Source organism: Drosophila arizonae, chromosome 2 (genome assembly GCF_054131065.1).
Source record: "Drosophila arizonae isolate 15081-1271.41 chromosome 2, UAZ_ARI_1.0, whole genome shotgun sequence".
In the NCBI taxonomy this organism is placed as follows: Eukaryota; Metazoa; Arthropoda; class Insecta; order Diptera; family Drosophilidae; genus Drosophila; species Drosophila arizonae.
The window spans coordinates 21,305,643-21,326,605 of NC_142922.1; the positions used below are offsets into that span (position 1 = coordinate 21,305,643).

General features: G+C 45.7%; 3 protein-coding genes across 3 annotated transcripts; 1 reads left to right on the forward strand and 2 right to left on the reverse strand.

The window, feature by feature from the left end:
• Nucleotides 1-1,688: 1,688 nt before the first annotated feature.
• Nucleotides 1,689-4,277, reverse strand: Osi1 (Osiris 1). Its single transcript, XM_018000331.2, has 3 exons — nt 3,205-4,277; nt 2,299-2,421; nt 1,689-2,243 (listed from the first exon to the last, which is right to left on the reverse strand). The coding sequence occupies exons 1-3, from the start codon at nt 3,677-3,679 to the stop codon at nt 1,846-1,848; spliced, it is 996 nt and encodes a 331-aa protein (XP_017855820.1). The 5' UTR covers nt 3,680-4,277; the 3' UTR covers nt 1,689-1,845.
• A 2,490-nt stretch (nt 4,278-6,767) lies between these two features.
• Nucleotides 6,768-9,596, reverse strand: LOC108608774 (uncharacterized). Its single transcript, XM_018000325.2, has 5 exons — nt 9,352-9,596; nt 8,917-9,279; nt 8,386-8,862; nt 8,176-8,328; nt 6,768-8,112 (listed from the first exon to the last, which is right to left on the reverse strand). Exons 1-5 carry the CDS (start codon nt 9,563-9,565, stop codon nt 6,896-6,898), a joined length of 2,424 nt encoding a protein of 807 aa, XP_017855814.1. The 5' UTR covers nt 9,566-9,596; the 3' UTR covers nt 6,768-6,895.
• A 3,120-nt stretch (nt 9,597-12,716) lies between these two features.
• LOC108608777 (glutaredoxin domain-containing cysteine-rich protein CG31559) lies at nt 12,717-19,831 on the forward strand. Its single transcript, XM_089469713.1, has 2 exons — nt 12,717-14,051; nt 18,813-19,831. Exons 1-2 carry the CDS (start codon nt 13,062-13,064, stop codon nt 19,284-19,286), a joined length of 1,464 nt encoding a protein of 487 aa, XP_089325839.1. The 5' UTR covers nt 12,717-13,061; the 3' UTR covers nt 19,287-19,831.
• Nucleotides 19,832-20,963: the final 1,132 nt, after the last annotated feature.

Sequence of the window (20,963 nt, forward strand, 5' to 3'; positions counted from 1 at the left end):
CGTTCCCTCTCTATGTCCTTGGATATACATATTGTATTCAGCTAATATCTCTTTCTTTCAGCTCTTTCTCTCTTTCTATGTGTTGCCCTAGGACTTCAGCTAATTTCTCTCTTTCTCTCTCTCTCTCTCCCCCTCCTTCTTTCCGCCTCTCTCCTTCTCACCCTCGCTCTCTGTTACTCTTTCAACAGCTGTTATATGTAAATAAGTTTTCCAGATAAAAATGTAATTGTCGTTCCTTTTAAAGGTCACTCATAGGTCTTCTATAGGAGAGTGGTTCCTTCATTGCATTTTTGATTTCATGATTTTTATACACTGAACCCATTGAAAATGGGAAATCAGGGTATAATGGTTCTGTTGAAATGTATGTAACAGCCAGATGGAGGCGTAGCAGACGCCACAAAGTATATATATTCTCGATCAGGGGGACGAGCTGAGTTGATTTAACCCTGTCCGTCTGAACGTCTGTCCGTCCGTCCGTCCGTCTGTCAGTATGTTTGAACGCGTCGATTTTAGAAGATATAAGAGCTAGATAACTTGCGCCGTTATTTTGATATCAATTAAAAGCATTATCGAAGACCAGTAATAAATGTAAATTTTTTTTAAACATAGATTCATATATACTTTGTGGAATTTCAGTTCTTCTCAAAGTTTACCCACACCCCTATATTCACCCCCTCACCAACATATTTGCTTTGGCAAATACATGCATATCTATGTTATATTCATAATTTTAAAGTTTCGTTAAGATAGTCCATTCAAAAGAAACGTTATTAAACCATTAAGCTCCCATAGTAAGCCACCACTGCAGCCAATGCGTGTTTATGCGTGCGTGTGTATGGCTATGTGTGTGCGTGTGGGTGTGCATGTGCGAATAATTATTGAAATATCAATTGCTCGAAGGGTTCAGGGGATCTCGTAGTCGGGCAGTCTTGACTAGAGCTTTCTTACTTGTTTTATTTCTTATTTTTATCTATATATAACCCAATGATTGCTTCACGCTTGACCCGAGTGAAAGTTCATTGTAAAAGGTTTCTTCTCACCACTTAACTGCATAGAGAATTTCTATTGATTCATTATTGGACAGTCAGCATGCTTATATTATTTGCTGGCCCAGGCTTGGCCACAGTTGCCGCAGCAATTTAGCTGCTGAGGTGGATCACTCGACACGTTGCCCGCCTCCAGTGCGGCGCTTATCATCTGTGTTTGCCAGGCGCTTAACTGCGTGGCTTCGGCTGGCTGTCATAAATGGCGCAAACAGCAGCAGAGCTCGAGGTGGCTCGACCGTCATCCATCCAATCAATGGCAGCGGCAACAGCAGTAGCAGCTGCTGCTACATCAGCAACAGCAACAACACCAGCAACAACAACAGCAACAGTGACAGCAACAGCAACACCTTCTAAATCATATTTACTCAACTAAAGCATTTACATATGTACAGGGAAGATAGCGCGGAGGCAGTCTGTTACTCAGCTAGCCGCAAGTTGTATTTATATTTTAATGGGAACCACTGCGGTACAAATAATATAAACATATTGATTTTGGCGCTGGCTGCGTACTTTGCTGTCTTCTGGGCCGCTTTTTCGGCAGCCAGAGCAAATTGTTGGGTAAACAAAAGCGTGCCGCTGATAAGGCATAAGTAAACAAGCACCACCGACCCACCGCACTACCGGTCCACCGACACGCCGGCATATTTGAGCAACAGTTGCGAACATTTCGTTTATTAAATACTTGCTATTACTTATGTAAATTAACGTTTATTAAGTTAGAACAATATCAACGACGACGATGACAATTTTGCTAGGGGCGGGCGCATGCCTGGCACGAATCGTTCACACGGCAGGGGCCTCACTGTAATCGCTTGCTAATCGTGTCCAAATAGTTGTAGCCATGATAGGGATTGCTCGTCCTGGACCAGTCCTTGCTGTAGCCGTTGGCATTGACGTCGTGCGCACTGGACGGACTGTAGCTGTTGGAGAAGCTGCTGCCCAGGAACTGTGAGTATTCCGCCGGATCGGAGTCGTAGACGTGCGAGTGGCTCTGCACCAGATGCGGATGAATCTTGCACAGCGTCTTGTACTTCAGATAGTGAATCAGCCAGCCCGTGCCGCCCACCAGCAGCACGTTCATGCCCAGCACACCGAGCAGCAGCGTGACCAAGGTCATCTTCAGGTGAGCGATTTTCATCAAGATGATCAGCGGCAGCAGGATCAGCCACTTCTTCTTCTTGCGAGCACCACGTGGATCTGCGTGGAGGAAGGCGTTAATTAACCTGCCTCGCATTCGGCTCTTGCTACTCACCACTCTCATCCATTACCCGGGCGGCTGTGCCTTTCGGCAGCGCCAGCTGCACTCCGTGATTCCGTCCGAACGTCTCGACGGCCCGTTTAAGGAACTTGAAAATGTTCAACAGCTCACTGTCGCCTGAAAAAACATATGAAATTAGTGCGTAAGCAATTAATTGTTTGTTGACCTATGCGCTATTTGCTAACCAAACAGAAACCTCTAAGCGAGAAAGCTATCTGCGGGCAATGAAGAAGCTTTAATACACTTATGTGGATCACACGAATGTGGATCCATGGCATTTTAAATAAAAGTAAAAGTTGAAATCCACATGAATTCATCTAGTTTGATCTTAACAGAAATTGCTGAGTTTGATTGAGTTATAGATAGAGATTATGATTCTGATCTCAAATGAAAATGAGCTATAAACGTGTATGATATTCGCGTGCAATAGCTGGACAACTCAGCACGGCAGTAAAGGCATGCCAATATGGACTCGACTATTATTGAAGATGATATGCACAAATAAAATATTTCTTCAGCAATATCTCCTTCTAGGCAGCAGAAATACATATAGTCTCGCGGTGCAGGAATACTCTCGAGGAGGGAATTTTAAGATACATAAAAGAAAGCCAAGTTGCGTGGAAATTAATTAATTAGATGAGCGATAAACATCCGCGGGTGTTTATCACTTACTGAGAAGCGATAAAGCGTGGGCAATATACCGTTGCCTCTATGCGATGTTTGCATTCCAAACAAAATGTGGCGCACCGCAATTGTTGCTGCTGTTGCTGCTGTTACTGCTGCTGGTGGTGAAAACAATGTGGCCAATAGGCCAATCTCTCGCCACGAGCTGTTAATTGCCTTTGCTCTGGCGGCCACTTTCCCATTCGAGTGGCAATCAAAGCGCAGTTTGAGACCCACCTGCCAGGCTCTTGGCGTCATTGAAGACCACAATGTCGTCGGCTGGTTCGCCGAGCTGCACCAGGCGCAGAAAGCGCGGCTGCTGCTCGCCCAGCACCCGCTCGTGCTCGTTGGGGAAGAAGCCCATTCCGTTGGTGGCCAGCTTCCAGATGAGCTTGGACGCCTTGTACTTGATGCAGGACATCAGATTTCGCGTTTCGAAGCACTGACGCTGATTGCGCGCTATGTAGACATCACTCTGACCGATCAAACCGCCGCTGGCGCGTGCCGTTTCGACGTTCACTTGGGCAGTGGGCTCGGGAGACGGTGAGGGGGCTGGGTAGGGGGAGGGATATAGAGGTGCCTCTGTTGGCGCTGGCTGAGCAGGAGCTGGTGGTGCTGCTGCTGCAGGCAGCTCCTGTGAGCTGCCGAAATGCAAGAGCAGCAACAGCACCAATGCCACATAGGCGGCTATGCTCCAGCGGGAGAGCGACATGTTGCTTGGATAGTTGCGAGTCTTTGATTTTAGCGCACTGCGAAAGACCACCGCGCGGCTGGACGAGTGAAACACAAATGGAAACTGAAGGCGACCGGGTACTCCTTTTATCACAAAGCATCAACCGCATACCGGCTAACGAGCTGCAACAGTGGCACCGAGCCACAGCCACAGCCACAGCTAATGCTCATGCTGCATGCTGCATGCATCGAGCGGCATGCACCGGAATTGAGATTCCTGCCTACAAGCAGCAACAGCATCGACTGCAGCATCCAGCTCAGAGTCGAAGCCAAAGTCAATGCCGAAGCCAGTGCGTCTCTTTCTGGGTCAGAGCCAGAGCCAGAGTCAGCGTCGGAGCTGCGAGCGTGTTTCGAGGCGATCATTGAACGAGCAGCAAAAGCATTCACAACAAATTGAGTCGCGTCTGGATTATGAACCAGCGACCGGCTCAATGCCTGCGACCAGCGTGCGACTGAAAGCAAAAGCCACAAACGTGAACGCCAAACGAAAGTGAATCCCGAGCCGCTAGCAGATACTCGGCTACACACACGGAACGCCTTGGCGCCATTCAGGCCTTGGCCTAACAATGCCGAAGCCAGCAGCTGCGGCTGCGGAGATGCCATGTAAATGATAGCAATCAGAATAAGTGCGAATGCATTTAAGTGAGATTAACCCGTGTGCAGCAGCACATGCATATGGTTGTACACTGAGAGAAATGCTAAATAAAGTACTATTGAATCTATTTAGATTCAAGGTGAGTAAGCCTAGTTACAAGCGAAAATATGTTTAGATGGAAGAAGATAATTTAAATAGTTGATTAAGTTACAAATTCTATAATTTAAATAGTTTCAAACATTCGAGCCAAAAACTGGAAGCTAACAAAATTATTTATGCAAAAAATACAAAGATTTTATTTTATGAAGTAACAAAGCTGTTTCTTTGTATAATGAATTTTAGTTAATTATTTCTCTTCAAATTCACAAAGTAACAAGAGTTCAGCTGTCAGGTCAATTTAAAGTTCACAAATTGTGATCAACACATCCACAGTTCTCTTGAGAACAAGAAATTTCCTTGTTTCTCTGAGTGTAGCCAACAAATGTGCGCACTTGAGATTGGTCAGCCTTATCATCAGCGTGCAATTTGCATATTTGGGCGAAAAAGTGTGCTTCAAATTGTTGCGAATTATGAATTGTTTCAGTGCGAATACAAATCGGAGTCGCAGTTGGAGATGGAGTTCGATCTCGATCTCCAGTTGAAGACGGAGATGGAGTCGAGGTTGGAGACGGAGTCATTGAATCTCTGACCGTCTTAATTACAACGCAGCCAACGTTGCCTCGCGAAAGTTGTTGTTGCTGCTGTTGCAATTGTGATTTGTGCTGATGTTGCCTCTGTTGCCCCTGTTGCATTATTGACCAGTGAAAGTAACAATTGGCGCAGTTTGTCGACTGTTTTTATGGCATGCATAGCATGTAGCATGTAGCATGTAGCACGTAGCGTATGGCATGAGGCATGCAGTGTAGTGTCCCCACTGTCTCGCACTCTCAGCCAGCTAATTAATTAGTCATTGTCAGCGACTGGCATTAATGCTCGGTCATGAGGTAATCCCGAGCGAAGCGCAAATTTTACTGATATATAGAATGTGCTTCGTATTTCCCGGCGAAGGTATATTAGATCTCGCCAGCTGGCAGCTGCTGGTAGAAAGTTTGTTTGCTATTGCTGTAAACATTGTGTTTAGGCAGCCGCAAAATAGTTTTTTTTTAGCCTAAACTTAGCCAACAATGATGATTGGCCCCAGATCAAAGTCGGAGCGGCTGATGGCTGCATATCAAATCATGTGGCACACGCAAACGTGCGAGCATTTCGATGGACCGCCCGGCCGCCGAAAAGCGACTTTTACGAGACTCAGATGCCATCGAAGCGAATGCGCAATTAAACAAATTAAAGCCGAGAGGACTTTGCCTCGGAGTCAACTCGCCAACCAGCCAACCAGCCAACTCGCCAACAAGCCAACTTCCAACTGGCCAACTGACCAACTGGTAACCGGATGGTCATTTTATTATATTGCCAGGCTGGAGGCTTATTAGTGTTTCCGCCAATGAGAGTTTGACTATTATTAATATGTTGTTTTTTTTTTTTTTTATTTTTTATTTTTATCACCAGCTGAAAAAAACAGTGAAATTTTGTTGGTTGATCGGACGATTAAAACCAGCCAATAAATTTCAATGTCAAGATCAGATAATAGGGTGTCAGATTCTCAATAAATACTGCAAAAATAAGTGGCCAAATATAAATTGGATGATCAAAATAACATAAAATCCAGTGTTTGCTTAATTTTCTTGATTGATTGAAATGGCTTTCAGAACGTTTTTTCTGTGTTAAATGAATTCTTATGAAAATTATTATATTATTATAAACGGGTAACAACCTACTGTAAGTCAAAGAGAAGATCAAGTTGAATTTAATAAAAAATATGATAATGAAGTGTCAGAAATTTAATCAATTCAAATAAAATCAGTAAGTTCATCATAAAAACTGGGCATTAAATTTAAATATTCAGGTATTTGCATTAACAAGAGGTGATATACTATGTGGACAAACTGACGCGTCTTTAAAATACCTTTCAGCAAACTGATTTTTCGGAATGATATCAATAAATTATTTGATACCATCTATTACTCACCATACATACATACATCTATATACGTGAAAACATATGCACATACATGTACATATCTTAAACATTTTCAATGATTAATCGTATTGGTTCTTGTCTACGCTAAAAGTACTCTTTGCTCCACAAATTCCTTTTTGCGTCAAGTGCAAAACATTGCTATCTGTGGAGCAGATTCAACTAATCGTTAAGTATATACAATGGTTGGTGTATTCGCTTGCCGTAGTGTACTAAAAAAATGTACAATAGGTGGCAGTGCCATCGTACTCCGAAACTTCGTTAAGTGTGGAAGCTGAGTAAACACAGAGTTGCGCTAGGTGCGAAGCGCGCGTTGTGTATACGGTAAGCCGATGCAACAACCACAAAGCTTAAACAATAGATGTCGCTAGGCCTCAGTTAGTTCAAGCAATGAAACCGTTAAAGATGCAACATTTTAATACCCCAACTAATTAATTACGGCTTATTTAAATGTAATTTAATCTAAGTAACATATAGAGCACTCATATCACTGACTCCTAGGCAACAAATTATAACATACAGATAAACTATAATACCATATTCTTGCCACTCCTGGCCCGCAATAGGCGCATGATCAGCGAGTTCTTATCCAGCCCGTATATCGAAGTCTGATCGCTTTGTATGCTCATGGGCTCATCCGACAAATAGTCCACGTTGGATATTGTTGATGGATCGCTTACAACTGCGTCTTCATTTGTTTTTGTCGTAGTTGTTACTTCTGTGGTTGCGGTTGCCTCGACATCATCGGCTGTGCTTTGGTCCAGGCTCTCGCTGGTTGCAACATCAAATATGCTGCTCGTGGGTAGATCTGTCGAAGTATCCTCGGTCTCTCGCTCTGATGTGTATTCAGTGGTGTCTTCGTTGCTGAGGGGTGCAGCTGTTGTTGTCGTTGTTGTTGTGGTTGGCGGGGCTGTGGGTGTGTATGCCGTTGAGGGAAATGGTGCCTCTGTTGTGGTTGCTCGAGTGGTTGCTTGCTTGGTTACGGCACTTGTGGTGGACTCCATTTCGATCGCATTTGCTGTTGCCGCCGTGCTGTCCATCATGAAGAGAATTTCGGTATCGGCTTCAATCTCACCAAAGATTTCCGACGCAGACTTAAGGTCTAAGTCTAACAACTGCGCATTCGCAATGCCTTCGAGTGTGTTTAGTGGTGCTGGAGTGGTGGTGGACACAGTGGGTCGTGGCGTGGTCAGAGCCTGTTGCCAGCTGTACTGCGGATACTTCTCACTGTACGCCTTCTTATGATGCGGTCTCTTATGATACGCGTCCTTGCCACTCTCCGGGAGCAGCGGAGTCTGCCAGTTGTCCTTGGCGGACCACGCCTTCGCTGTGAATGGAGCCTTGATGGGCGCTGCTTTTTCTTCCTTGCCGTAGCTGTTCGCTTTGTAGCCTTGGAAGACGATGGGCTCTATCTTGCGTATCTTGCGGTTGCTCAGATCCTTGAGCGTGGGAGTGGGCGTGGGCTTGGACGTTGGAGTTGGAGTTGGTCGCCTGAGCTTCCTTAGCATGCGAAGCTGCGCAGGAGCAGCTCGTGTTGGTATGCTAGCTCGACGTTTGCCCCATGATCTAGGTCTGAATGTGGTCGTAAACAAGGTGTCATTGCTGCTGCCGCTGCTCCTGGTCGGCGGCACAGCGTAGAGCATGTGGGGTATGCGCGCCGATGGCTTGGCACTGGGTGGGGGCAAATTGTGAGCCACCTCATCGGCGGGCAGGATGCACTCGCCCTTGTGCGTGATCTTCCAATCTGTGAAATCGAGATGCCAACAGTGAGAAATTTGTGGCGAAATGAAATAGAAGCTAAACCTACTGCTATTGGGATCCTTGCAGCGCACACGCTCGAGGTAGCACTCGTTGATGATGGTGTAGCTGATGCCATTACGAACCGCGCAGACCGGGCTGTATTTGCTGGGGCAGGGCTTATCGCAGCGCCGGCAGCGGCCCTCATACAGAATGGTCCAGGCTGTGGAGTAGTTTTAATTACAGTCGCTGGCCAAATCCCCGACGGTTCAGTGCTTACCATTGCCCACCGTTTGACTGAACTCCATCAAAGCGCACACATTGTCGAAAGTGCGACTCTCGCCATTGAAGCTGCCGCAAACGGGTTCATTACTGAACACGCAGGGCTTTGAGCTTACGCGCCTGGCTGGCTGCAGCTCGTTGCCATAACCAGGCCGGGATTTCATTGGGCTGCTGCCATAGATACGCCGGGATAGGCTCCTCACCCTGTCCGACGGATAGGGCTTGCGCGCGGGCAGCGAGTAGCTCTTCTCCATGATGCCCGATTTGCTGATGAATTGGGTGTGAAATGTGGAGGGTGCAAAGATTTGCACTGCATCCTCGGCCATCTCGAAGTCGTCCAACTGATTGACCTGCCTGTAGCTGCGCTTGCTGCGCTCCATCATCGGCTTCGGCTTCGTCTTGGGCTTCCACTTGCGGCTGTGCTTCATCTTGGTGCTGTCCTCGCCGCACAGCCCCTCGGACACGATGCGCCAATCTGCAAAATCGTAACTTGAGCATCTATCGGGCTAGTCTCTTATCGTGCGCTTACTTCTGCCCGTGCGTATGTTCTCCGCGTTGACCAGGCACTCGTTGGAGAAGGTTGACTTGACGCCTGCATAGCTGGCACAGACCGGCCTGTAGACATTCGTGCAGGGTATGGGCCGGCGCCGCTTGCGATGACCCACGAGCACGGTGTGCGCCGGCTGCTTGGGCTGCGTCTGGCCATGGGGACAGACGCCCCACTTGTGCACCAGCCAATCGGATCTGGTCAGGCAGCTGGTGCGCATCATCTCGCAGCGGTTCCGGAAGCTCTTGCGCTCACCTGTGGCAACGCTCACGCCGCACACGGGCTGAGCGGCGCCCTCGCACTCCAGTTCACAGCTGGGCAAACAGTGGTGCAAGGCGACATCAACTGCAAGCGGAAGATGCAAGGAAGCTGGTTAAGTTATCTGACTCCACAACTATAGCTGACTAGGCGACTTACATAGTGGTCCGCCCATCAGATTTTCGCGCTGCGCCTTGCGCAAATCGCACTCGTTCTTGAACAGCAGATACTCGCCCTGGCTGCGTCCACACATGGGCGTATCACTCGCGCACAGCATCGTCTCATGGTCCACAGTGGCAGCTGCCGCAGCCAGCAGAGTGAGCAGAGCCAGCAGCCGAGCTGCTCGCCCGAGTTCTAGGCCAATCCAAGTCATGTTCTGGTGCAATTGCAGTCACTAAGTTCAAACTAAATGCAATTGGAGATGCATTCAGCTCTTTTATACCAAAGCATGACACATGCCGCTGATAGAGCACCAAAAACTGTGGCACTGCCGAGTTGTTGTCGACACGTGATAATCGCACACGCACACACGCGAGAGAGATGCGAGATAAGTGCGCAGATAGAAATATGCTAAGCTGCTGGCATCACATATTGCATTAAGCTGAAAAAAGCTTATCTCCGGCTCGATATGCCAAGCAGCTGCTACAAATTCAGCAACGACGGCTCAAGCACTAAGTTGTTATTTATTTGTATCGGAAAACATGATTGTGAAAGAAAATAGATATTACAAGATTTTTTATCAAACCACAAACAGAAAAACAATTTTTTTTGGATGGCCAATTAAAACTTTTTCTGCCTGGGATTATCAAATTATGTGTATGCAATTACTCGTTTGCATTTATATGCAGCCAATGATACAAATATACTCAAAATTTATATGATTAATTTCAAACTCGTCGTCAGTCTTAGAGTTCTCTCTCCTCAAAGTGAAAATTAGATTGCTTTCAGGCTCAAGAAGTGGTTTACTAATGATTATATTTCTAGTAATTGAGAAATTTTTTGATTTAGTGAATTAGATGTTCGATTGGTCTTTTACTTGGCCACATCGAGAATCTTGTTGCGGCTTTTGCTACGTGATTTCTGGGCGATTTCGACGAAGCGGCGCGAATCTAGATAAGACTTCAAACTTGGCATTTGCATTGATTGTGTGGTCTCTGCTGCTGATACAGCTGCTGCCGCTGGCAGCATTTGGAAAAAGTTTATAACTTGTCTGAGTGACAACTATTTGGCGCTGGACTGTGCTGTGACTATCTTTTCCGTACTTCTGCAAACTGATTATGGTGCATTTCGAGCTGCTTATCGCCCCCAACGGCTTTACTCATGCTGCACTTCATGCCGTATCAATAAAGTTGACCGAGCTGAAAACTGCCTGAATTTAAGTTGAGTTCAGAAAGAGAGAGACAGAGAGAGAGAGAGAGAGAGAGAGAGAGAGAGAGAGAGAGTAGGTGTGGGTGTGTCGCTTTTTTTATGCTATTGAGTGAATTTTGTGCAATCGGCAATGGAAATTCTCTAATATCCGGCCGATAAGTGGGCGACGCACATATTCATTCAGCAAAATATGTCGAGCATTCGCACGCTTGCAGCCAAGATAAGCTTTAATCTGGCATATCGAAGTTGTCTTTAAGCCAAGAGGCGTGAGTGATGGGCAGATATGCATTGTAGATTCAATGTTGTTAACTTGAAGTGTGAATTGAAGAGTTTTCCATTAGTCTCTAATCTTTGGGCAAATGCTTTGCTCATTTAAAATTAAGTTTCTGTCCACTTCAAAGTCATTCATCTCAGGAAATAAAGATAAAGCGCTGGGGGGAAACTATTTCGATTAAATTCAACAGGCTTTCGGTTTCATTGGCAGCGATTATTAATGCGATAAAAGTTGATGAGGCTGCTTTGACTTATTGACAGCAATAAAAATCACTTGCATATTTGTCAAACTGATATACTAGTTTGCCTGCATAGCAGCACACATGCATGCAAATGGACACGCTTTTAGCGATTCGACTCGGGCTCCACATATCTTGGCTCGACTAAGGCCATCAACTAAATTAATTTGCGTTTTTAATAGCCTGCAGCTTGAAATGTTTAACTGAAAGTTCGACTCTCTTTGCATGTTAACTGTTGAATTAACACCATGAAGTCTAAATGTCAAATATATTTTTCGTTAGCACAAATAGCAGACGGCTCGTTTCGAGCTGCATTTTAAATATAAATAAATATGCATAAATTTATAATACTCATATACACATGTGTGCAACGGAATTTGTACTCAGGATATTTCAGCTGTCATGTTATGTCATTCATACAACAAATTTTGCCAGTCGAAATATGTGTATATATTAATTTGTTGGCTTCAACAAATCCAGTGACAGAAGCTTGAAACATGTGCAAAAAATATTGAATACCAGAAGCTTGAAATCGATGTGAAACGGTTTCATGGCAACGGAATATCTTATTAATTTATTTGCAAGAAACTTGATCAGCGCATGCTATAGAAAAACCTAAGCGTGCATAACCAAGGCTGTGACTCTGAGAGACTCTGATGTCGTTGCCTTCCTACAAACGAACTCCGTACTAACGGTCAGAGAGACAGACAGACAGACAGACACACAGTTAACTGTGCAAGGACAAATTTTCTTGACTCTTGATTCTAAGCAAGAAGAAGGAAAGAAGGGATCAAACTTGGATTTTGTTGTCTGCTACACATACAGTAGAGCTCCGATAGTTGGAAATGGCAATGGGAATTACGATTTCATTTTCATTTTTATTTCAATATAATGAATTAATGAACTAGTGAACCAAAATGAGTGAAATACAAATTTCTGCATTTTTTCGAGGCTTTCAATATAGAGAGAGACAAAATATCGCGACTCCATTGTATTCAAATTTAAGAGTATTCCCGCATTAAATTGGTTCAGAGCTAATCCTCACTAATCCTATTACGCTCTAGCAGACCCATTAGTGAGTTGTAATGACCCAAAGCTTTCATTCGCCAAAAGGCACTTTTTAAGGCCATAAACATTTTTTATCTTGGCAGTCTAATGATTGTTGGGATCAATCTAGCGTTAGACACCTGGCTATTTTTGGCAAAGAGGTATTGGGATCTTGGTCGATTTTCGCGTTGACATAATCGTCGGCGAATCATTACGAACATTTCGTGCCGATCTGCTGGCAGCTACGCTGTGCAAGCCATTAGAAGCCAGCCAGAAGCATCTTCAGAGCTCAACGCTAATGGCCAACGATTTGAGAACAGCCATAGAAACGGGCGCCAAATTGCAAAAATTTAATAATGCGCGCCTAATGGGAAATACCCGTTTGCTCTCGAATGGCCCGCTCGGAGCTGCAGATCACGAAAAGAAAGCCATTGTGAGCGTTTGCTGAATCTGAGCGCTGAATGGAGTGCGCCGCATAACTAGGTGAAATGTGAAAGACAGGGAGAGAGAGAGAGAGAGAGAGAGAGAGAGCGGACAACTGAGAGACAGTGGGAGAGCTCGAGTAAGCGGCGATCATGGCAGTGTCTTGGATGGCCACTTGCTTGGCTGGTTGGCTGCTTGGCTGCTTGGCTGCTTGGCTGCTTAGCTGCGGCGGTGTGGCTGCGGTCTTTGGCAGCTTTGTTAGAGCAGCGGGAAAAAACGCAGCGCAGTCTAACGACAAGAGCTGAAGCAGAAAGACATGCGACGACGGGTGCAACGGCCACCAGAGTCAGTGAACGCAACGCATTAAATCAAAGTTACAACAACAACAACAAGAAATACATAAACATAAAAATTAGTGAAGCCCACTCAGAGTTAAAACCGTAGATCTTCAGATAATCCGACTTTAAGGCCCAGTGTTGAAACATAGACAGAGCCCTAGATAATTGGCCCGTGTTGAATATGGTTGTGCAAAAGGCAGCCACGCCCACACTGCCAGCCGCAGCGGTGGCAGACGGCCCGGGCAACTGCTACATGCAACAGTATCAGAAATATGCCACACACTGCGAGACGGCGGACAGCGGCAACGGCAGCGATCTGGAGAGCAACGGCGGCCCCGTACAGGCCACACTCATCCTAACGGACGACAGCGAGGAGAGCGAGCCCTCCTCCTTGAACAGCGACAGCCTCAACTGCAGCAGCACGGAGTACGTGCGTCAGGCAGCCGCCAAGCCCAGCGGCCAGCTGGGACAGCGCCAACGACACAAGTCGCTGCGCATGCTGGGCACGCTGCTGCCGGACTCGCTGCTGCGCGACATACGGGACAGACGGAGTGCGGAGTACGTGGTGCAGTTTAACAGCCCCGTCGAGGTCAAGGACAAGCCGCCAAACCGGCAGGCCAAGGTACTGACCATAGCTGAGCCAGAGCCAGAGGCCGAGAGGGAGACGGAGGTAGAGACAGAGACGGAGGCAGAGTCGTTGCGCTTGTCGCGCGAGTCGCTCAACGAGGCGAAGATCGAGGAGCTGCGCGCGGCGGTGCAGCGAGCCAACTTTGTGCAAACCGGTGAACAGGCACAGCTGGCAGCCACGTCGCAAACGGACAGCCGCAACAGTAACGGTAACGGCAACAGCAACAGCAACAGCAACAGCAACAGCAACAACAACAGCAACCGCTGCAGCAGCAACTACAAATATGCGGACGATCAATACTACAGCTTTCACATAAACGAGCACGAGAACTTCAGGAGCTTCGTGCGGCACGGCGACCAGCGGGACGCGGCAGCCGAGGATGAGGAGCACGACGTCTTCGCTGGCTATCGAGATGTGCGCAGCAGCGCCAGCTCCACACAGTCCACAATACGCTCCGCCAAGGGAACGGTGCGCGGCGTTAAGAATCGTGTGCGCAATGGAATAGCCACGTTCTTGCAGCTGCAGCAGCAGCCAAATGCAAAGGTGAGTTGTGCAACAGTCAATTTCCCACGCTCTGTCTACATCTGTGTGTGTGTATATGTGTATATGTGTGTGTTGCCCTTTATTGAGTCACCTGCTGTCTAAATTATGCAATCACAGCGCGCGCATCTCTTGGCAAATTGTTTACCAATTGCACGCTCCATGGGAGAAAGTGCTGCCAAACAATTGCCGTTAGTCGTGCTTGCTGCTGTTGCTCTGGTTGCTGCTGTTGGTTTTCAATACATACATACACTTATAGATATACATATATGTGTGTGTATCTGTATATGTATCTTTCACATTTGGTATTTATGTCTGTCCGTCTGCTGCTCGTAATCTAATGAGCCACGAGTCTGGCTAACACCATAAGCACTGCATCTTTTCTCCATTCCATGTGTGTGGTGCGTGCAATTACACACTCGCATGTATAATGAATACCGTTAAGTGGCTTATTTTGTTGTCGCTCGCTTGGCTATGGCTTATTTAGATATCGGTTTTGTGGTGCTTTGCCACCACTCGCTGGTTTGGGCCAGCGGCTATTTTGCTCTGTCTATTTTCTGTCCATTTGTTTTTTACCTTTTTATTTTGTTGTTGTATTTTTTGTTGGTTTTCTTTGCTCCCAGAGAGATAAATGGTTTAGCTTGAGCCGTTGAGCTGCTAATGGCAGCGCTCGGAAATTGTGCAGTTAGAAAACTTCAACGAACAACAATAGCAACAAATAATCATAGAAAGTCAGCAGAGTTGTTGGAAATTGTCAACATTTTCTTTGGGGCGGGCGCTGAGATCTCATTGTAAGCGAAACGAATCAGAAAGTCAATTAATGAAACAAGAGAGTGTCATCTAACTAAGATATTATTAACATATTTCCCTGCCCCGCTAAGTATAGCGAATGTTCGAGATCAGATGTCGGCAATACCCCCACAGACATTTATTTATGCGTGTGTGCGATAGCCACAGCGTATTCAGTATCCACGGGAAGACGTAGATTACATTGCTTCGCAATCAAGTAGTGCACTTCCTATCGCCTATCGACATATATTATTTAACTCCATTACATCCAGCTCATACGAAACTCGATTCGCGTCTATTTTTATGGCGGCTAATTACCCATTCGCCATGCAAGAATACAGGTAAACAAACAAAAAGTTAATTGATATATCGTAGCAAAAAAAAAAAAAACTCTGTTCTCGAATCGAGATATCTATCTTTGACAATGGAAACAGCTCTGCAGCTCTGGCAAGTCTCAAGAAAATACTCTAAGGCCAGAGTCGTAAGCTTTAAAATTTCTGTCATCATCTCATTAGAACATTGCTTATGTCCAATTACTACATCATTCATATGATCTAGAGAAATAAACAAAGTTTGTAGGCAGGAACTGTCAAAATTTCACAATGTGGCGTATAGTATGATTATAAATAAACCCAGAAGCCTGTTTACTTCATGTCATTGTTAATGAAAGTGTAAATAAAGTCTCAGCTGTATTCAGTGCATAAAAAAAACCATATCTCGGCAAATCTAGTTCTGTGAGTCGATAAGTTAATCACATTGTTTTATTCATTAATTATTAAATCAGTAATTAAACACATTCAAGCCGCTCTTCAAGTTTCACATTTTAGAAAACTTTATCAGATATCGTCAAAACATTCAAATTCTGAAGGCTTCAATCATTATAAATGCGATGCATATCAGAGATATGCGCAGACAGTTATTTCAGCATTTTATATCGAGCATAAAAATCAGTTCATCCACAAAGCTGATGGAACTTTCCGTTGCTCTGTAATGCTATAGATGGGTTTATTTGGGGTTTGTTTTTTTTTTATGCTCTTTAACTTTTATTATTAAGTTAGTCAGCTGTGCGCATTTCACTTCCACCGAAGACCCGGAAATTTCCCTTTATCTATTTTAATGCTCAGATTTAAGATCAGTTTAATTGTTGGTTTTGTTGCGGCGGCTGCTGCTGCTGCTGCTCTTGCTTTTCACTTTCAAAGCTATGGAGCTTGACTCTGGAGGCCAGATGATGAATTCTGCGGAATGCTGAAGAGCTGAAGAGGCGAACAGATCGCCATAAATTACCTAAATGCCAAAGAAAAGAAATGTGTTTTATGGCTTTATAGCGGCTCACATGCAAATTGGCCAAAACGAAGTCGAGAAGAAGTCGAGCTTAAAGCCAACGCGCTGCGATCCTCATCTGCATAACAATCGCGGCACTCAGATGCTGCTAATTACAATGCAGTCAGCATGCGAGCAACTGGCGGCAGCAGCTCGTATGCAGAGCAATCGAGCTGAATCGAAAGTGAAAATCTGTAAGCCATTGTTTTGATGCTTTGTTGTTGAGTCTTAGATTCGATATTGGTGGCAAGCGGAGCCCTCTGATTGATGCCCTGCCTGGACTGGGCAACTGGCTTTAAGTCATACCTAATTAGAGCAAACTGCTGTCAAATTTGCTGTTGCCACTGTTGCTCACAATTAAAAATCACAATGAAACCAACAATCATGTTGTTGCCTTCGTTTTGTCACCTTCGAGAAGGCAACAACAGCAGCAGCAACTGCTGCGACTGTCTGCTATCCGCTGTCCGCTGTCGGCTGTCGGCTGTCAGCATTAGCCTCGTATCTGACTCCGCTTGTTGCTCAACTCTTCGATTGCCAATCACTCGAACCGACTGCTGCCTCTTTGCTGGCCATACAAGTGACCTGCTTTCTCTTTTTACCAATTCATGCGGCTGCTGCGGCTGCGGCTGGGACTGCGCTGCGTCTTCGTATATGTTGCGGCTGCAGCTTGACATAAACAGAAACAAAATCAAAAAAAGCAACTAACTGTGCTCTAGTCAATCCACTGGTCCACTAGTAGATACTCTGTACTAATTTCACTCCAAACAGCAACCAAATCAAACAAACACGGAAACACTTTCTGTTGTAACTGCTTCATATTTGTCTTCTGCATCAGTCTATTTTAAGGCCTAACGACCTTCCTGCATTAAAATTAGCAAATTGAAACAAACGATCTCACTTTGAAATTAGCTGCTAAACAAGATCTCATTTGAGATCTATCTCAAGACAGACAGAATGAGTTCGGCCAACAGACAGCAAGATGTGCAGATTGATGTGCAGATAAACATTCAACTAGTTTCAAGCCTAGAGCAAGAATGCCACTGTCTCATATATAGACACAAATTTGTCTATCGGCCGACTATACCCTCTTTCTGGCAAGCATGATTACAGGGTGTGTGAAACTGTTACTGCCATGAGGTTAGCCGTGCAAATCACGTGTGTTAATTGTTTGTCTGTCTGTGTGTTATTTATTTTTTGGCAACTCACAAAATCGCATCTTAAAGCCTGCATGCTGACAACATTTCGTGTTGCAGCCAGGCGAAGCGTTAATCAGGCTCAGCGGGCGAAGTGAATGGCTGGCCGCAGAGGGGCATGACAGGCGGGCGGGGAGGGTAAATCCTCGGATTTTCACCAGGGACACTCGTCGGCTTGGAGTTGGAAAAACCGCCTGGCGACATCACAGAGCGACGTTCACCGCATTGCACAAGTTGACTTTCCATTTGACCGCAGCTTGTTTTTGTTTTGCTGCAAAGTTTTTGGCTCGAGGCTTTGAACTCTATTTTGTCATTATTTGAGTGAAATAATTTTCACAACATCCCAGCTATAAATTAACAAACATGTATATTTTTCACGCCGACAATGCCAGATAGTTCGACACAAAAAGAAATTTGTATTTTGATTTTGGCAACATTATTTAAGAGCGTGAATAGTTAATTTTGTATTTTATTTATTATTTATTATTATTATTATTATTTATTTTTCTTTTTTTTTCTGTTGATCTGCATTTGTGCAATGCTAAGCAATGCTAATTGGAACAGGTCTCAGTGCGCTGCCCACTTGAATCGGGTATTTGTTATCAAGTGCGCCGTGGTCTAACGGTCTAATCTCGAGTTTAATGCATTTGCCTCTGCGAATTCTCGTTGGACCGGTTTGCAAAGCGGGGGATTTGAGACTTATTTTGGAGTATACCCACGTTCGTGACTGCACTTGTACAGTTCATTGATACCAGCCGTGGATTGGCCGGCTCGGTGCGCTCTGTTGGCTGGAAAGCGGTTCATTAGCCAAAGCAGACGCCACCAAAGTTGGCCAACTAACGGAAATGTTAATTGTCAAATGAAATGAGTGAACCCGAACCGGTTCAGCACCGGCCTTACAAAATAAGCCATCATAAATAGTCGGGAAAACGTCGCATTTCCATTGTGTGTGTGTGTGCGTGTGCTTGAGCCACGGCTGCTGTCAATTGGCTAGCAGTTTTTCCATTATTGCTTAATTGAATTGATTAATAGGATTTGGAATGACATGCAGAGTCGTTTGGTTACGTGAGACACAACCAAGAGCTAATGAACCCAACAGGCTGTGAGCACAAGAGACTCGTGTCCGAGCCGTCTTTACATTTGGCTTTAATGCATACAAAAGGCCCATTGTCTTTGCGGCTGGTTCTGTCTTCCAGAGATTTCTCCCCCGTCGAAAGCGGAAAATGTCGCTGCGTTTTGTATGGATTATATTTGGTCATGGTAATTGTTTTATGCTCCGTTCTTTGCAGCCTCATTTGATCTTCATTTGGTCTCGCCCCGTTCGGGCCATGACCAAAGTCTGAGCGCTGTGGCGAATTCTGTGCCAATTTCAAGCATTTTATTTTTAGTGACCTGCTTTTCCCGTCCGGCTAGAGAACTGGAACTAACATTCTAATCTCTTACCTGTTCCTACCGTTCGCAGTGCTTCATGGAGAAAGACCTGGGCAAGGTGGTGCTCTACACGACTAGCATGGGCGTCATTCGAGACACCTACACGAAATGTGCCAACGTCAAGCAGATACTGCGCACTCTGCTGGTCAAGTTCGAGGAGCGGGACGTCTTCATGAGCGTCGAGTATCAGGCCGAGATACGGCAGCGCATGCAGACCTCACAGATCCGGGTGCCCCAGCTGTATGTGGAGGGCCAGCACATCGGCGATGCGGCCACAGTGGAACGCATGAATGAGTCCGGGGAGCTGCGGCAGCTGCTGAAGCCCTACAAGACCATCGCCAGCAACTACACCTGCCAGACCTGCGGCGGCTATCGGCTGCTGCCATGCCCCTCGTGCAACGGCTCCAAGAAATCCGTGCATCGCAACCACTTCACGGCCGAGTTCGTGGCGCTCAAGTGCATGAACTGCGACGAGGTGGGCCTGGTCAAGTGCCACAACTGCTGAGTGGAGAGCAGAGCCTTTCGACCATATACATAAAGTTATACAGACATATACTCGTATTTAGCACTTAAGCGCGCTATTTGCATTTTGTGTAACCCCTAATCGTAAGACCAGTTTAACTTAGTCAACAACAACAACAACATGAAGAGCAAGAAGAAGAACAACCAGCATGCATACATACTAACTAACCATGTCTAGATCTAAGTAGTAAATAGTTTTGAAAAGGCAACCTCTGTGTTTCATTGAGACTCGAAATGGATTTTGAATTATGTATTATACTATATATATTTATGGCCAGCAAAGTAATTATGTTTTATTATAATGATATGCAATGATTTTTGGAGCTGATCTCATTTAGATCTGCCTCTGATCTGTCTTATGGTTAATATGAAATATTGTTGAACCGATTTGTATGTCATGAGAACAGAAAGTTTATAGATAAAATATCTCTTATATCTAATGTATCTATTTCTTATCAATTATCATCTAAACAAAGACGAAGATCAGCTCATCATCAGCTTGCAGTAAAATAAAAATAAACAAAATCAGCTTTTTAGTTTGAAATTGTAGTTTACGCAAAGTTAAACAAATTGTATTTCAAGACTTTAAGGATTGATTTGAAATGGCTAAAGTTGGAATATTCGTTCGAAATTGCAATCCGATTATATACTTTGCACTGGGCCAAGGTGTGCGCACACGATGCCGTTAACCATGTCTGATTGTGTTTGCAGTCTCTATCTCACTCACTCGGTGCTGCTATCTCTCTCTCCTCATCTATTCCTCTTTGCTTGGCAATTATGTAAACCTGCTCCACTCAGACTCCGCACTGACCGTGCAATTTTCTCGCGCCATTTAATTTCTGCCAGCCGGACCGTCTGTCCCTCCGCCCCTCCGCCCCTCGGGCTCTCGGCCTCTCGACCCGGGAGATGGCTTCCTTCTACGGCTCCAGCTCGGACGCCTGCTCCAGCCTCAGCTTCGGCTACTGGCGGCCCAGTCGGCCCATTTGCTATTGCCATTTGCTTTTGGTGTCTTTGTTAGTTATTGTTATGGCATTTTTAAATGTTATTTTCCACTTGGCTCACACTTGTGTTTAACATGCCGCCCACACGCACTCCGCCAGCCAGCCAATCTGGCCCGCCCAACTGACCAGGCCAACTGACCCTCAGTCAGCAGCAGCAGGAGCAGCAGGAGCAGCAGGAGCAGCAGGAGCTGCAAACCCTTTACATCGGCGGGTGGCGTTGGTTAAAATTGTTGTGTTTCCGCATTTGCTTGTTGGCGACTGTTGGCACTGCGGCCCGGATCGTTAAATTCACAGGCGGCTACATTGTAATTACCAGGCCTGGCGACCCGTCGAGCGACTGGCCCAAATCCTGAGCCAAGGCAGCTTGATTTATGCGCCAACAGCGACGCTGTCGGCTTCATCGTCGTCGGCGTCGCCGTCATACGCAATTTTTCATAAACAATTTGGCACAAAAACATACACACAATATACCGTTGGGCGTGTGGGAGTGAGAGCTGCTACGGCGGCAGGTGGGTCGGGTGGCTGCCAAAAACCGTGCAATATTAAAATAAATATTGTAAATGCCGGTAATGCGGGCAAACAGTGCCGTATGAGCAGCTTGTGGCCACAGAACTGGCAGAGCTGGCAGGCCCGGCAGGACTCGCATGACTCGTTCGACT

Bases quoted from the DNA above. Each gene is read 5' to 3' on its own strand.
- Osi1 (XM_018000331.2), bottom strand. From the start codon at position 3,679: ATGTCGCTCTCCCGCTGGAGCATAGCCGCCTATGTGGCATTGGTGCTG. The intron at 2,422-3,204 runs GTGGGTCTCAAA...ATGTTTTTTCAG, and splicing joins TGACGCCAAGAGCCTGGCAG to GCGACAGTGAGCTGTTGAAC. The intron at 2,244-2,298 runs GTGAGTAGCAAG...TCCTCCACGCAG, and splicing joins CCGGGTAATGGATGAGAGTG to ATCCACGTGGTGCTCGCAAG.
- LOC108608774 (XM_018000325.2), bottom strand. From the start codon at position 9,565: ATGACTTGGATTGGCCTAGAACTCGGGCGAGCAGCTCGGCTGCTGGCT. The intron at 8,863-8,916 runs GTAAGCGCACGA...ACGATTTTGCAG, and splicing joins GAACATACGCACGGGCAGAA to ATTGGCGCATCGTGTCCGAG. The intron at 8,329-8,385 runs GTAAGCACTGAA...ACTACTCCACAG, and splicing joins CAGTCAAACGGTGGGCAATG to CCTGGACCATTCTGTATGAG.
- LOC108608777 (XM_089469713.1), top strand. From the start codon at position 13,062: ATGGTTGTGCAAAAGGCAGCCACGCCCACACTGCCAGCCGCAGCGGTG. The intron at 14,052-18,812 runs GTGAGTTGTGCA...TACCGTTCGCAG, and splicing joins AGCAGCAGCCAAATGCAAAG to TGCTTCATGGAGAAAGACCT.